This window comes from Canis lupus, chromosome 21 (assembly GCF_048164855.1).
Source record: "Canis lupus baileyi chromosome 21, mCanLup2.hap1, whole genome shotgun sequence".
NCBI lineage: Eukaryota > Metazoa > Chordata > Mammalia > Carnivora > Canidae > Canis > Canis lupus.
In genome coordinates this window covers 39,158,431-39,173,809 of record NC_132858.1, presented here as the reverse complement: position 1 = coordinate 39,173,809, position 15,379 = coordinate 39,158,431, and the positions used below count along the sequence as shown (strand labels likewise).

The 15,379-nt window shown below is 36.8% G+C and overlaps 2 protein-coding genes across 8 annotated transcripts in view; one reads left to right on the top strand and one right to left on the bottom strand.

Annotated features, from left to right (window-relative positions):
* Positions 1-15,273, bottom strand: part of FAM185A (family with sequence similarity 185 member A) — a 79,122-nt gene extending 63,849 nt beyond the window's left edge. For 2 of the 4 annotated variants that reach the window (XM_072791463.1, XM_072791464.1), the window contains exons 1-3: positions 14,647-15,085; positions 11,398-11,510; positions 4,661-4,753 (exon numbers count right to left, since the gene is read on the bottom strand). In XM_072791463.1, the coding sequence (XP_072647564.1) occupies positions 4,661-4,753; positions 11,398-11,510; positions 14,647-15,070 (630 nt within the window). In that variant the 5' untranslated portion in view covers positions 15,071-15,085. Of the gene's footprint in view, positions 1-4,660; positions 4,754-11,397; positions 11,511-13,353; positions 13,844-14,646 lie in introns of those variants that run through there. The other 2 variants (XM_072791462.1, XM_072791465.1) reach the window with 2 other exon arrangements.
* CCDC146 (coiled-coil domain containing 146) overlaps positions 15,078-15,379 on the top strand; it is a 115,789-nt gene continuing 115,487 nt past the window's right edge. For 2 of the 4 annotated variants that reach the window (XM_072791428.1, XM_072791425.1), the window contains exon 1: positions 15,217-15,235. The gene's annotated coding sequence lies outside the window, so the exon portion shown is untranslated. Of the gene's footprint in view, positions 15,236-15,379 lie in introns of all 4 variants that reach the window. The other 2 variants (XM_072791427.1, XM_072791431.1) reach the window with 2 other exon arrangements.

Genomic DNA, 15,379 nt, shown 5'->3' with positions numbered 1-15,379 from the left:
GTCCCTTCTATTTGAAATTTGTTTTTTTTGTTGTTGCTGTTGAAATTATAAATGGGTTTTTAATTTTTAGTAATCTTTGATTTTATTGGACTATCATGATTTTCTCCTATCATCTATTAATGTAGTGAATACACTATTATTTCTACAATTTTCCATTTAAAATCTAATAACAAAATAGATTTCTATTTCTATTTTTAAAAAATGGAAAGAATTTTGTATTTATCCCTAAGCTTTCCTAACAAAATTTAGCATGAATTTGTTTCCAATGTTGAGCACAATGTAAAACGAAGATATCTAGTTAAGGACTCCAAATAATCTCTATCAAATTTTAAATATGTTTTATAAGCATCAAGTGAATGTTAATATAAAATTGTTGACATAAAAATCGAGTCACCAGGAAGGCATGCTACAGTTTTGCCCAGGATAAATTCCAGTATTACACTAAGGTATTTAAAGAAAGATCATTGTTTTCCTTTTTCTTTTTATTTTAAAGATTTTATTTACTCATTCATGAGAACACAGAAAGAGAGAAGCCTGATGCGGGACTCGATCCCTGGTTTCCAGGATCATGCCCTGGGCTGAAAGCAGCCCTAAACCACTGAGCCACCTGGGCTGCCCTTGTTTTTCAATACATCATCAACACAACACCAGTGTCATTCGTTCCTAATATATGCTTCAAAAAATGTTAGAAATTCAAAATACTATGTAATAAGAACATTATTAATGCTAATGGAACAAAAAGTCATAAATAGACTCTTTGGATTAAGCTGTATAGCTTGCTTATTAACAGAAGTAGCTAATTAAAGAAAGATACAAAAGTACATCCAAAAATAAATACCTTCTTGACAGAGATATTGCTATAATTTTATTTTCTACATAAGAAAAATTTTTCATAAGTTTAGTTGTTATAAATTAACATACATATAATGAAATCATCAATTCAATAAGAACTGAGTTTCAAGAATATTAAAATTTGGAAGTACAAAAAAGAAAAAGGAAAGCACTCAGAGGTTCCACTGGGAAGGAAACTAGAATGATTTGTCCTCTGGATTTGAAGTACATAACTTTCTTCTTTAACTTTTATTAAGTACATAATATATACCTAATTGCTTATCTATAGTTTCTTTTAAACTGATTATGGATTCATAGGAATTTTTATTTTAAATCTAGTTTCAATAACTCAGTCAAAAAAAGATACTTTACCCTACATTCATTCAGATTTGTGAGAATACAAATGTTTTGTATTCCTCAGTGTTATAGTACAGATGTAAAATTCCTGAAAAAAATTTTAGTATATGTGCTGCTGAAGCGAGCACAAATTCCTGAAAAAAATTGTCCTTTACCTTACAAAGTTTTTTCATGAAAGTTGCTTTATGCATGGTTTCAAACTCACCAAGTATTTCCATTAAGCAGACAACTCTAGCTTTTTATAGATAATCAGACTGGTTTAGGGGATTAAAAAAAAGATAAATATTGAAATATTTGAAACTTAATTAAATTGGCAAAGGAGCACTTTTGATTAGAGTCTCCCTACAACCAAATAAAGCCTTTAAGAGACTTCTTAGGAGTATCTGGAAACGGTCAAGGATTTATTTTGTTCATTAAACACTAAATATTGGGGATCCCTGGGTGGTGCAGTGGTTTGGCGCCTGCCTTTGGCCCAGGGCCCGATCCTGAAGACCCGGGATCGAATCCCACGTCGGGCTCCTGGTGCATGGAGCCTGCTTCTCCCTCTGCCTGTGTCTCTGCCTCTCTCTCTCTCTATGTGACTATCATAAATAAATAAAAATTTATTAAAAAAAAACACTAAATATTTTTCCTTATAGAAAAATACCCTCCTGTCACACCAAAGCAAAAGAAAGCAAGTGAAAATACAACACCTTCCCCACTACAATAATACAGTTATTTTAACCAATCATTACATAAAATTAATTTCAAAGAAATGAAATTCAAAATTCCCTGAGGACCACATATAATGCACTATATCAGATACTAACTACAATAATTAAAGCTAGGACACCATAGTTTATAGCAAAATGTTGAAGCTCTTGCATATAGTTATTAATGCTAATGGAACAAAAAGTCATAAATAGACTCTTTGGATTAAGCTGTATAGCTTGCTTATTAACAGAAGTAGCTAATTAAAGAAAGATACAAAAGTACATCCAAAAAAAAAAAGTACATCCAAAAATTAATACCTTCTTGACAGAGATATTGCTATAAATTAATTTTCTTTTCTACATAAGAAAAATTTTTCATAAGTTTAGTTGTTATAAATTAACATTACATATAATGAAAATCAAACTTTAAGGAAGCACTGTGACTTTGTAGCCCAAACTAAGAGAGGTCAACTGACAACTACGTCACCAATTCATCCAACCATTAGAAGAAATGAATTTCTATCTTCTCTGTACTAAACTTAGGATACTAAAATTAATGATAATATTTAAAAACAGCCACTCTGTTTAAAATGACATATTAAAAATGCTGTTAAATGTTTACAGTACTCATTTGATTCTCACAATCTTGTTGAGTAGGAAAAACAAATAATATCTCTATTTTATGACTAATGGAACAGGTCTCAGTAAAGTTAACTGGTATATCTAGGACTCATCAGGTTATCCTTCTTGTGTTTCATTTACCTTCATCATCATCATTATAGTAAACACCATGTTAGGTTAACTATGTGCCAGACATTGTTTTAAGTACTTAATCTGTATTAAGTGACTTAATCCTCATAACCCTCTGAGTTAAGTCCATTACTCTTATTCCATTTTCCAGAAAACTAAGACACATAGAGGTTAAGTAATTTGTATGAAGTTAAAAAGTTTAAGTGGCTGAGCCCGGGTTTGAACTCAGTCTGGTTCTCAATTCTGTGCTCTTAACCAATTCACTATGCTCTCTCTCAAATATCGATAGCATACCACTGAGACAGTTGTATATTAAGAGTTAACATGTATCATAAGCATTTTATATAAAACCCTACAAACTTAGAAATTTTAAATATTAACACTTTATAATATAAATAAAAAGAATTATCTAGACTAATTTTTTAATAAAACACAAAACTCAATCAGGCAAGAAATAAAATAGTACAATACAAAGTAGGAATAGGGATCCTTGGGTGGCTCAGCAGTTGAGCATCTGCCTTCGGCTTAGGGCCTGATCCCGAATTCCCGGGATCGAGTTCCGCGTCAGGCTCCTTGCATGGAGCCTGCTTCTCCTCTCTCTGCCTGTGTTTCTGCCTCTCTTTCTGTGTCTCTCATGAATAAATAAAATCTTTTTTTAAAAACAAAAGAATAAATGAATGTTCAATAAACCACAGAAGTTGGAACAAATAAATAGCTAATGAGTGGACACAGTGGCTAAAATGTTCAAAATAGCAAATAATTAAGAAATGATTTAAATTTTCCTTTGATACTTTTATTTGAACGTCAATATGTAATATTCTGGTAACTTAGTTCATTTCAATTAACATTTAAAGGACAGGGTTTGAAGGAGCTACAAAGTTCTACAAAATTTCCCTTTTGTACTTCTAAGACCACAGCAATCCAAGGGATGAAATTAAATGCCATCTTAAAAGAGCTGCCAAGTGGGACAGGCAGTATCTTTCAATACTTTTCTATCTTAAGATAAGGGATAAACTTCAATGTTTGGGCTTTAACAGTCTCCTACAGGTTCTAAGACAAAGGTGATAGAAAATAAAAGTGACAATAGTAGAAACAGTTACTGTTATAATCTACTTTAATTACGCCAAAAATAACGTACCAACAAGATATACTTATAATTCATCCTCACCAATTACCTGCGAATAAAGCTGGGTAGAGAATTTAAATTTATAACGAAAGATTCTTGCAAACTGTGTAAAATAAAAGGTGAACTAGATCATTCTCAGATATATATATTTTTAAGATTTTATTTATTTGTTCATGAGAGATACAGAGAGAGAGAGGCAGAAACATAGGCAGACATAGGCAGACATAGGCAGACACAGGCTTCCTGTAAGGGAGCCAGCCCGTTTCTCAAAGATTTACAACATTATCCATAATGTTGAAAAAACTGTGACAATTTATACTTCAAAATTATACCTATATTCTTAAAATTATGCTAAATCACAGAAAGTGACAAAAGTTAAAAAAATACAAACTATCTCATAACAACCCAAATCCCTACGGATAAGTTTTTGGAGAACACTAATGCTATCTAATGGTGCCATCTTGTGGCAAATACTAAGAAAGTTGAGTTTTGAAATTCAACCTTCAACTGTCTAAAGGAAGAGTAAACAAGTCTTGGGAAAATGCTCAAATAAATCTAGTACATAAAAAAATTTTAATCTTAATCATGGCAGTATTACTTAATGACCAGTTTTAATCCATGATCATAAACACTCCTTCTGAACTTGAATTAAATAAACATTTAGTACTTAAAGATGTTATCAATTCCAAATAAAGAACTAAATAACTGTCAAAAGTATTAAATCATAAACTAAAACTTAAGTTGTGTAATACTTAATCACTTCAATTTCAAATCTGAATTTACTAATGAATGAAAATGCATTAAAAAAGAAAGTTATGCTACAAGTTTTATAGAATCTACCTACAAGCTGTGTGAGCCAACTAGATACAAAATAATTGCTAAATAAAAAAGGTTTCAATCTTACACTTTTATCTGATGCATGAATATCTATATTTCCATAAACTGTTCCCAGACAGATCACTTTGCCTCCTTTTGTTTGAACATGTAATTTTTTACTCTGAAAGACAAAAAATACAGAGAAAAAGAATAAATTTGATTTAGACTAATAAAAAAATTTCCAACAGTTTATACATTTCTTTTTAAATAATAAACCAGCAAAAGGAACCAAGAATAAAATAGAAACACACTGTTTGGAATAATAACATCAACCAGGGAAGAATGTCAATTGCCATTAAAGGGATTAAATAAGTCATCTGTACTCATTAGAGAAAAAGAAGATACATGGGTATTCCAGTAGCTTCAATGAAAAAGGGCTTGGGAATATAAAATCACTGTGACTGGCTAACTAAACATAAATGATAAGGAAGGTAACAATTATTGTTCATCATTATTAATAACAGTAATAGTTAACATTACTTGACATTTTCTTTGTACCAAATATGGTATTCACTACTTTACATGACTTATTTAATCTTGACAACAACTCAGAAATAGGTGCTATATTTTCCCCATTTTTTAGAGGAAGAAATTCAAGAATCAGAAAGGTTAACTTTATCAGGTGATAGAAAACAACAAAATATAAACAAACAGAATCAAGCTCCGTATGATTTCAAAACCCACGTTGATGGCCAGTCTTCTGAAGAAGGATATATTCATACTTCGGGTAACAGCCCACTGATTATTAAACTTTCTAACATAACACACCCCAGAAAATGGAACTGTAGGTGAAAATATCTCAAGCTCAAAAAAAAGAAAGAAAATATCTCAAACTCATATACATAACAGTCACTGTTAGCCTCCTCTGTCAAAAAAAAAAAAAAAGGGTGTGGACCAGTGAGGGGCTGTGGGGGTTGGGGAAGGAGAGAAAGATTTGATTTCACACCTGGCAACTATTGACAAAACTACCATAGGTCTACAAAAATCATCTTTCCCCCCAAAGTAATAGCAACATAGCTGGGCCCATGAAGAGATGACATTTTCCAGCTTCTATTATTTTAAGGGGTTGCTAAGTTCTTGCCAACAGAATGTTAAGTGGAAATGCTCTGGCAATTTCAAGACTGGTGCTTTTAAGAAGAGTTGGTATGCCTTCTTTGTACTCTGTCCCTTCCACCAGACAAGTGCAAATTACAGTAAGACTATAAGAGATAGCAAAGCCAGAAGATGGAAAGAACCTAGAATCACTAAATAGAAGAGCCACCGCCACACTTGGACACCAGAGAGAAATAAACTATAGCTGTATGTGAGCCACTAGATATTTGGTCTATTTTTTGGAGTAGTGTGCTTTACCTTAACCATTACTTACATTTTCAGTTCTGTCATAATTATTAAAAAAGAAAAAAAAGGAATAGGTAAATAGCTGAGGAAGAAAAATAGCAAAAGCACACTCACCAACAACCAGACCAGCAAAAGCAGAGAAGTGTCTAAACTGTAGGGAAAAATTAAATTCAAAACAACAATATACCTTCTGGTTGCTTTACGCAAAGGGAAAAATAGAAAAACCTTAGATAAAAAAGCCCAGGAATGAATTTCAAAAAATTTAGTGAAAAGGACAAAGTAAATCATTCTTAATAAGTTTATTTATATTACAGTGGTAGACTTCATGCCCACAGAGACATGAGTCTGAAGTCAAACTGCATTTAATAGTGTTCATCAAATAATTGATAAACTTTTGAAAAGAGTACCTCCAAAACAAATGTTACTTTAAATCAAGCTTACGTGAATTTCTAGAGAGTCTATGAAACTTATGAAACTAAACAAAATTTCATATATGTACATCTTTTTCTAAGGAGATAATCATCTTCAATGAGAGCTAAGACTCAAACATATTAAGAGCTGCTGTTATAATTTAAAACTAATATAACTCTAAAAAATTACAGATTATAAAATGTTTAAAAATATATAAAATAAATAAATAAATCAGAACCAATTCAGTATAAGCTACTGTATTGCATTTTTAAAAAACGCAAAGGTGTGGCCTCCCATGAGTTATGTACCTGTTGTCTAAAAATTTACTTACTTGTTCTCTAAGAGTGCAGAATAAATGTAGTATTGCCATATATTTTACTCAACAGTAAAGAAAGGTGGAAAGAACATGTGCTTGGAAATTAGAAAGACTAAAATTCAAATCTCAGCTTAATTTGTTAGCTATATGAACCTAAATGAGATCCCTCAATCTCTTGGTGCCTGAGTTTCTTCCTTGATAAAAGGGAGATATTATAATTCACGGGTTAAATGAAAGTTTAGTTAAGTTTCCCAATACAAAAAAGACCCAGAAAACAACAGCTATTATTATTGCTATAAACATTTTATCAAACAGATCAAATATACTTACGTCCTTAAAATGAGTGGAAGAGAAACATATTAATAGGCAATCATTAATTTGAGATAATATTGTACATTTAAAAATTAAACAAGATCTTTCACAAAGTGCTTCCCATTTGTGAATTTAAGTCAGTTATATCCTAAGATCTTAAGAATAATTCTCTTGATCTTTGGTATACCATTAGGATCCACTGGACCCAATTTTAGCTCCATTGGACCCAATTTTAGCTCTTGAATATTTTTTTAAACTATTTTAAGGACTTGATGATTTGTATTCTTTCTTAGAGGTCTTCCAAAGAACAAACAGAGAATTTACTCACTTAAAAAAAATAGAATAAAACACATTCTATCTTAAAAAAATTACTATAATCAGAATACTGGACTCTTATAAATCTAAAATATTTTATGGGTTCTTAGTATTCTTACTTTTCATATCTTATGATATTTTGCTATTTCATTATCCTAGGAATTATTTCATCATTATCCATCAATTATTCTCAACCATGCTTAATAAATGATAATACAACAGAAGAAATGAAGGACTTGCCCTGAATGGTAGTTCTCAACTAAAGGTGATTTTGTCCCCCCAGAGAACATGTGGCAATGTTGAGATATTTTTCATTGTCATAAAACTGAGGAGTGTGCTACTTGTATTTAGTAGGTAGAGGCCAGGGATGCTGCAAAACATCCTAGAGGGCACAGGTCAGCCCATGATAACAAAGAATTATCTGGCCTAAAATATCAATAGTGCTAAGATTGAGAAACCATTTTTTTTTTTTTGTTTTATGTCCATAATGGCAGGAGGAAGAAAAATGACCAAAAAAGATCTCTCAGAATTATCAGATGAATCAAAAGATAAAAGCAAAGAGACTAACATTAGGATAGGAGCTTCGATTTTTTAATTTTAAATTTTAAAAAATCTGTAGCTCTTTTAATTGTGATTATTTTGAGCACATTTATATTTGAACAGTGCCCACAGAACTATCAATTTTTTAATGGTAATATATTAAGTCTTAAATTTTAATTTCAGGGTAGTTAACATATAGTTTTATATTAGTTTCAGTTATATAGTATAGTGATCCAATAACCTATTCATTACTCAGTGCTCATGATAAGTGTACTCTAATCTCTATCACCTATTCCATCCATCCCCTCCCCACCTACCTCCCCTCTAGTAACCATCAGTTTACTCTCTTTAAGTATCTGTTTCTTGGTTTCTTTTTTTGTTTCTCTTTGCTTGTTTAGTTTCTTAAATTCTACAGATGAGTGAAATCATATGGCATTTGTCTTTCTCTGACTTATTTCACTTAGCATAATACCCTCTAGGATCATCTATGTTACCACAAATGGCAGGATCTCTTGGCTATTATTAATAATGTCACAACAAACATAGGGGTGCATATATCTTTCTTAGTGTTTTTGCTTTCTTTGGGTAGATACGCAGTAAAGCAATCACTGGATCATATGGGATTTCTATTTTTATTTTTCTGAGAAATGTCCATACTGTTATCCACAGCAGTTGCACCAAGAGCACGAGGGTTTCCATTTTTTCCACAACCTTGCAAAGACTTATTTCTTGTCTTTTTGATACTAGCCATTCTGACTAGTGTGAAGTGATATCTAATTATGGTTTTGATTTGCATTTCTCTGATAATTAGCAATGTGGAGCATCTTTTCATGTATCTGTTGGCTATGCGATTTCTTTGGAAAAATGTCCATTCAGGTCCTCTGCCCATTTTTCCATTGGATTTTTTGTTTTTTAGGTATTGAATTATGTAAGTTCTTTAAATATTTTTTATATTAACCCCTTAGCAAATATATCATTCACAAATATCTTCTCACATTCACTAGAACAGTACAAGGGTGAATTTCCTGTCCTGGATAAAATCAAGTTCCTTGTACCTGATCACATCAACATGAGTGAGCTCATTAAGATTAATTAGAAGGTGTTTACAGGAGACATTTGGAATGAAATTGTCTGTGTAAGACTAGAAAAATGCATCTATTCTAAAAATTTTTAAACCTTTGCCAAGAAAAAAAAAAAAAAGGAATGTTACCAACTGAGATTGATCAGTTCACGCAATCACAGATCATCACAACAGTACTGCTCCTGCCTATGAGTTTTAGGAAGTTGGTTTTGTACTGCAGGCAGAGAAACTGAGCTCCAAATGAGCACATTCAGCTTTGGAAAACTACATTATTTAACCTAGGCTGTTTTGTTTTCAAATTTGGAAGTTTAAAAATATAATACTCCGCATTCTTAAAAAAAAAAAAAAGGGTTTTATTCATGGTTTCCTTTGCTGTGCAAAACTTTTTCATTTTGGTATAGTCCCTATAGTTTTTTGTTTTTGTTTTTATTTCCCTTATCTGAGGAGACATATCCATAAATCTGTTGCTAATGCTATGTCTAAGAGATTATTTCCTATGTTTTCTTCTAGGAGTTTTATGGTTTCAGGTCTCACATTTAGGTCTTTAATCCATTTTTGGTTTATTTTTGTCTATGATACAAGAAAGTGGTCCAGTTTTATTCTTTTGCAAGTAGCTGTTCAATTTTCCCAGCACCATTTATTGAAAAAAACTATCTTTTCCCTATTGTATATTCTTGCCTCTTTTGCCATAGATTAATTGACCATATAGGTGTGGGTTTATTTCTGGGCTCTATCCATTGATCTATATATCTATTTTCGTGCCAGTTTTGTACCTGTTTTGATTACTATAGCTTTGTAGTGTGTCTTGAAATCTGGGATTGTGACACCTCCATCTTTGTTCTTCTTTCTCAAGATTACTGGACTATTCAAGGTCTTTTGTGGTTCCATACAAATTTTAGATTTATTTATTCTAGTTCTGTGACAAAAGCTACCGGCATTTTGATAGGGATTGCACTAAATCCATAGATTGCTTTGGGTAGTAAGGCTATCTTAATAATAATATTAATTCTTCCAATCCCAAATATCCTTTGTTTGTGCCATCTAGCTTCTAATTTTGATTGTGAAACTGAAAATATAAGATACCAAGATTTCAGAAGACAATATTCCAGATGAATTTTCTGAACATCAAGCATTGATGAGTCAACAGTAGATTTCTAAAGGCACAAAGGAACTATGAATATTATTATCCAGTTAGTTACTCAACATGAAGACTTCGTTGTGTATCTTTTACAACAAGAACCTGAACCATCTCATTTTGCTAAAAGGATATATAGTATTCTTTAATCTTTTATATTTGTGCAATTAAATTTATTTGAAATGGTTCACATGTGGACAGATACTAAAGGCAGGTGTGTAAATAAAAGAAATAAACAAATGACATAAAAAATTCTATTTTTTTAAATTAAAAAAAATTTTTTTGGTATTTTTTTTTAATGGAGTTCAATTTGCCAACATACAGCATAACACCCAGTGCTCATTCCATCAAGTGCCCCCCCAGTGCCCATCACCCAGTTCCCCCCGCCCACCTCCCTTTCCACCACCCCTTGTTTGTTTACCAGTTAGGAGTCTCTCATGTGCTGTCAACCTCACTGATATTTCCCACTCATTTTCTCTCCTTTTCCCTTTATTCCCTTTCACTATTTTTTATATTCCAACAAGCACATGAGAAAATGCTCTGCATCACTTGCCATCAGAGAAATACAAATCAAACCCAAAAATCTTAAATGCATCAAATTAATCATTCTAATTAGTGTTCATGAATCTAAAAATGAAAGTGTTTTGTAATTATGAAGCAAAGCAATTATGAAACTTCTCTTCAGCAAAATTATATGCCATCAAAGTTCACAAAAGTATTGTGTTTTGAATATACAAGTGTAAAAAATACATAAGTACCAGTACTAATGATAAACCAGAACCTACCAGAGACATATTTGAAATCATTTAGAGCTGAGATTAATCTAATTTTAAGAATTAAACATAAAAGTGTTATTATAAAACAAGATGAATTATTTGTTTAGCAAAAATACCTACTTAATCCTTAAGTAATGAGCTACCTGGTACATTAAAAATGCAACTAATATTTGAAGCATATTTAGAGTGCTTAAAGACTTCCCTTACTCTTTAATAAATGGAAGAAAACCATTTGTTAAAACTAAAATTTCTTTAAGTTAATAAGATCTAAGAATAGTAAGAATGTATTTTTAGTTTCACTGTACATTTTCAAATGAAATCTAAAGGAAAAATGAGGAAAATCTTGAAAGTTGCTACAACTTCTGTACTTTCAGAGCAGAACTGATTTCAAAACAAAATTTTTGCCAGAACTGAGACATAAATAAATAGTATTCAATATTCTCAATACATGATACTCCGAATAGCACTAGTTCGATACTGCAGCTCAAAGTTTAAGGTTTTTTAAAATAATACTGAAAGACTTTTAGAAAAATGTTCATACCTTAACAGACTGTAAGATGGCAGTCCCCTGCTCAGTTTCAATTCTGCAATAATTATCACACTCAATATTTTGGACTTCTACACAACCAGACCCTGATGCCTTGATATTCAGATCTAGAAATTAAAAAAGAGAAAACAAATTAGTACTATGGCTAATGAGCTCCAAAGCATTTTAGTACCCCCTAGAAATCTGTCTTTTCTGTTATGTTTATGTTATTGAACTCTGGAGACACCATAGTTGTCAGCACCTCAGGGGTCTCCACCACAGCAAAAGGACAAATGTAGTGCCCTTTTATGGTTTTTAGAAATAAAGCATTATTCCAGTTGACCTATATCATCTAAAGAGAGAAAGTAACATAGAAAAATAAATGAGGGTAGAGGTTCCAATTACAACAGACATTCCTGGGAAAGATCACGGAAACCTCTTCCCCACTGATAAAGTGTACACACACACACACACACACACACACACACACAGGTTCAAGTAAGAATACAGCAAGCTAAAAAGTCATTATGGTAAATTGGAGCCTCTTCTCTCTTATTTTCACGATGATTTAAAGATTTGTTCCCATACTTCGTATAAATTAAAAGCAAATTGTAGGAGTGGTATAGATCTGTTTGTTGCCTCACACACAAACTACTGAGGCTTAACACATCAATTTTAATGGTTGGGACATAAAAATACATTTCGACAGTTTTATATATTGCAGTCTCTATAAAGGTTTTAAAAATAGCAATAATCTAAATACATAATCTAAAATAATCCAGAATACAATAATAATCTAAAAATACATGATAATTTTGCAATAATCTAAAATACATAAACCAACAATTTTACCCCATGGTTACGTGGATGCAAATGTAACTAATAAATTTTACCCAGTTAAGTAGTGTCACAACACAGCCTTGATCCAAGGCAGCGCTGATAGACATGGAGAGAAGAAAACATATTCTAAATATCCTTGATCCCCACGAGATGGGTAGAGAAGTTGAGGCTAGACACTGAGTGACAATAATGATACTTCTACTCAACTCACAGAAACAGGTATAAACAAACTGGAGGAACAAATATGTATGAAGAAAATGGAATTATGTTGATTTGAGAAGCTTAATAAAAATCTAGAGGCAGTAAATTGGAAATGGGATTCTGGCTCTAAAAAGAGGAATCGCAAATAATGAGGTTTGAGACCAGCAGCACAGATAGTTCCATTTCTATCTTTGTTACTGTAAAACCTTGCTTACTCTGTTTCAATACTCAGTGCATTTTTTATTATGATAAATAAACATACTGGCAAACCTTCCTCCCTACCCCAGACTGGTACATTGTGAGGGCAGGATCTTCTTCTTTTTTTTTTTTTTTTAAGACTTTATTTAATTAGAGACACAAACAGAGAAACAGAGAGAGGGAGGGAGGCAGAGACACAGGCAGAGAGAGAAGCAGGCTCCATGCAGGGAGCCCGACGCGGGACTCAATCCTGGGTCCCCAAGATCACACCCCGGGAGGAAGGCGGCGCTAAACCGCTGAGCCACCCGGGCTGCCCAGGATCCTTTACTCCTAGGCTAGTTTACAGAAGCTGGGAAGCAGTAAAGCATAGCGGTTGAGAAGACTCCAATCAGTTCAATTTTCCATCACTTTATATCCGAGAGAGAACACACATCTTTTTTGACTTACCCGAGAATCCGTGTCGTGAGGGCACGGATTCGTTCACCCACAATAAATGCTTACTTTATGACACTTGCTGTATCTCAATTTCCTTATGTAAAACGGTGCTAATAACAGTAACTACTGTACGGTGCAATCCTAAGGATTAGAAAGGATTCTAAGTGTCAGGTGCTATGACCATCATCATCATCAGTATCACCCTTCAGTCCCGGGAAGGGGAGCCTGGGGTGACTTTACTAGGAAAATGCGTACACAATGGCTTGCATTTGGTTAAGTATCATGGAACCCGAATACCTAAAAGCATTGCAGGCACTGCGAATGACGCCTCCAAGGCAGTTTTCCTGTTTTTGTATTCCAAACACCGCTACTCAACGGAGAACTTAAAACAGATCAGTAAGAAGCTAGGAGCCTACGTGAAACCCAGCACCTGGTCCGAGGTAGAAGTGTCACGTCCTAGGGAAGAGCGCAGGCTGGAGGGCAAGGGGAGATGTGGGGCGGCCGACCTGCCACGGAAGGGGCGGTCAACACGCCTCAACCCTGGAAAGCAGACCAGTCTGCCATTGACAAAGTGCAAGCACAGAAAAACAGGGCAGCCCGAGTGGCCCAGCGGTTTAGAAACCAGGGTAGAAAAACAGGAACGATGTGCCAAAGAAGGACACAAGGGTTCCGAGAATAGGTGACTTAGAGGATCCCAGACGACACTTCCCGTGTATCTATAAATCGTCTGTAACTGGGAACCTGGTGTCTGCCTTTCACCAGGCCACGCAAAGCAGAACAGAAAAAAAGAGGCAAGCTCTGTGGGCGGAGGCAACTGAGTTAGGCCAGGGAGTCAGTTGCAGAGGGAGCGATAGGAAGCGCGCATGAGCTGCAGGGGTGAGCGATTGGAAGCGCGCATCAGGGGCAGTGGGAGGGATAGGAAGCGCGTAACAGCAGCAGAGGGAGCGATAGGAAGCGCGCATCAGCTGCAGGGGGAGCCATAGGAAGCGCGCATCAGCTGCAGGGGGAGCGATAGGAAGCGCGCATCAGGTGCAGAGGGAGGGATAGGAAGCGCGCAACAGCAGCAGAGGGAGCGATAGGAAGCGCGCATCAGCTGCAGGGGGAGCCATAGGAAGCGCGCATCAGCTGCAGAGGGAGCCATAGGAAGCGCGCATCAGCTGCAGAGGGAGCCATAGGAAGCGCGCATCAGCTGCAGAGGGAGCCATAGGAAGCGCCCATCAGCTGCAGGGGGGAGCGATAGGAAGCGCGCATCAGCTGCAGCGGGAGCCATAGGAAGCGCGCATGAGCTGCAGGGGGAGCGATAGGAAGCGCGCATCAGCAGCAGGAGCTGCGATAAGAAGCGCGCAACTGGGCAGCCCGGGTGGCTCAGCGGTTTAGCACCTTCAGCCCAGGGCCTGATCCTGGAGACCCAGGATCGAGTCCCACGTTGGGATCCCAGCATGGAGCCTGCTTCTCCCTCTGCCTGGGTCTCTGCCCCTCTCTCTCATGAATAAATAAAATCTAAAAAAAAAAAAAAAAGTGCACACCTGCCTGAGGTCAGATTTGGGCTGTGTCCCGGGACCCCAACCCGGTTTGCTCCCCCTCACTTGCCAAACTGCAGGGGCGCGCTCACGTCCACGGACGCCCCCGGGTCGAGGGCGTCCGGCACGACCGCCACCTCCGTCGGCGCCCCGCCGCGCTCCAGCCGCAGCCCGCCCGGGGCCCGCGCCCCGCCCTCCGCGGCGCGCAGCGCCACCAGCACGCGGTCGCCGGCCGGGTGGGCGAGCGGGTCCAGCGGCCGCACGGTCACGTGGCACGGCAGCCGCGCGCGCAGCCGGCCGAGCGGGCTCACCCGCAGCGCCCACGCCCTCAGGCTCCCGCGCGAGGGGCCTGGCGGGGGCGGGGGCTCGGAGCCCGGCGGCCGCTCGCCTCCGCCTCCGCCGTGCGGCCGCGCCGGGCCGGCTCCGCGCGCCCCAACTCCGAGCGGGGTGAGCCGCAGGCCGCCGAGCCCGCAGCCAGGGCGCCGGGCGAACATGGCGCGCCCCTCTCGCGCTCCCTCAAACCGCCGCCGCCGCAGGCCGGGCCGCCCGGCCGCTGCCCCGCCTTAAGGCGGAAAGGCGGACGTTCGCGATTTGCCGAAGCAAGACTGCTCACTTCCGTCGGCAGTTTAAACCCTCAGCCGCGCACGCCGCCCCCGACAGTAAGTATCCACGCGGACCCCTGGACTCCCTGCCCGCGTCCTCCCCTTTCGCAAAGGCGCATGGGATTGGTAGTTCTAAAGGGGAGACAGGTCGTGGGGCTCCGGGCCGCTTAGAAACTACATATCCCAGGAGGCAACGCGCAG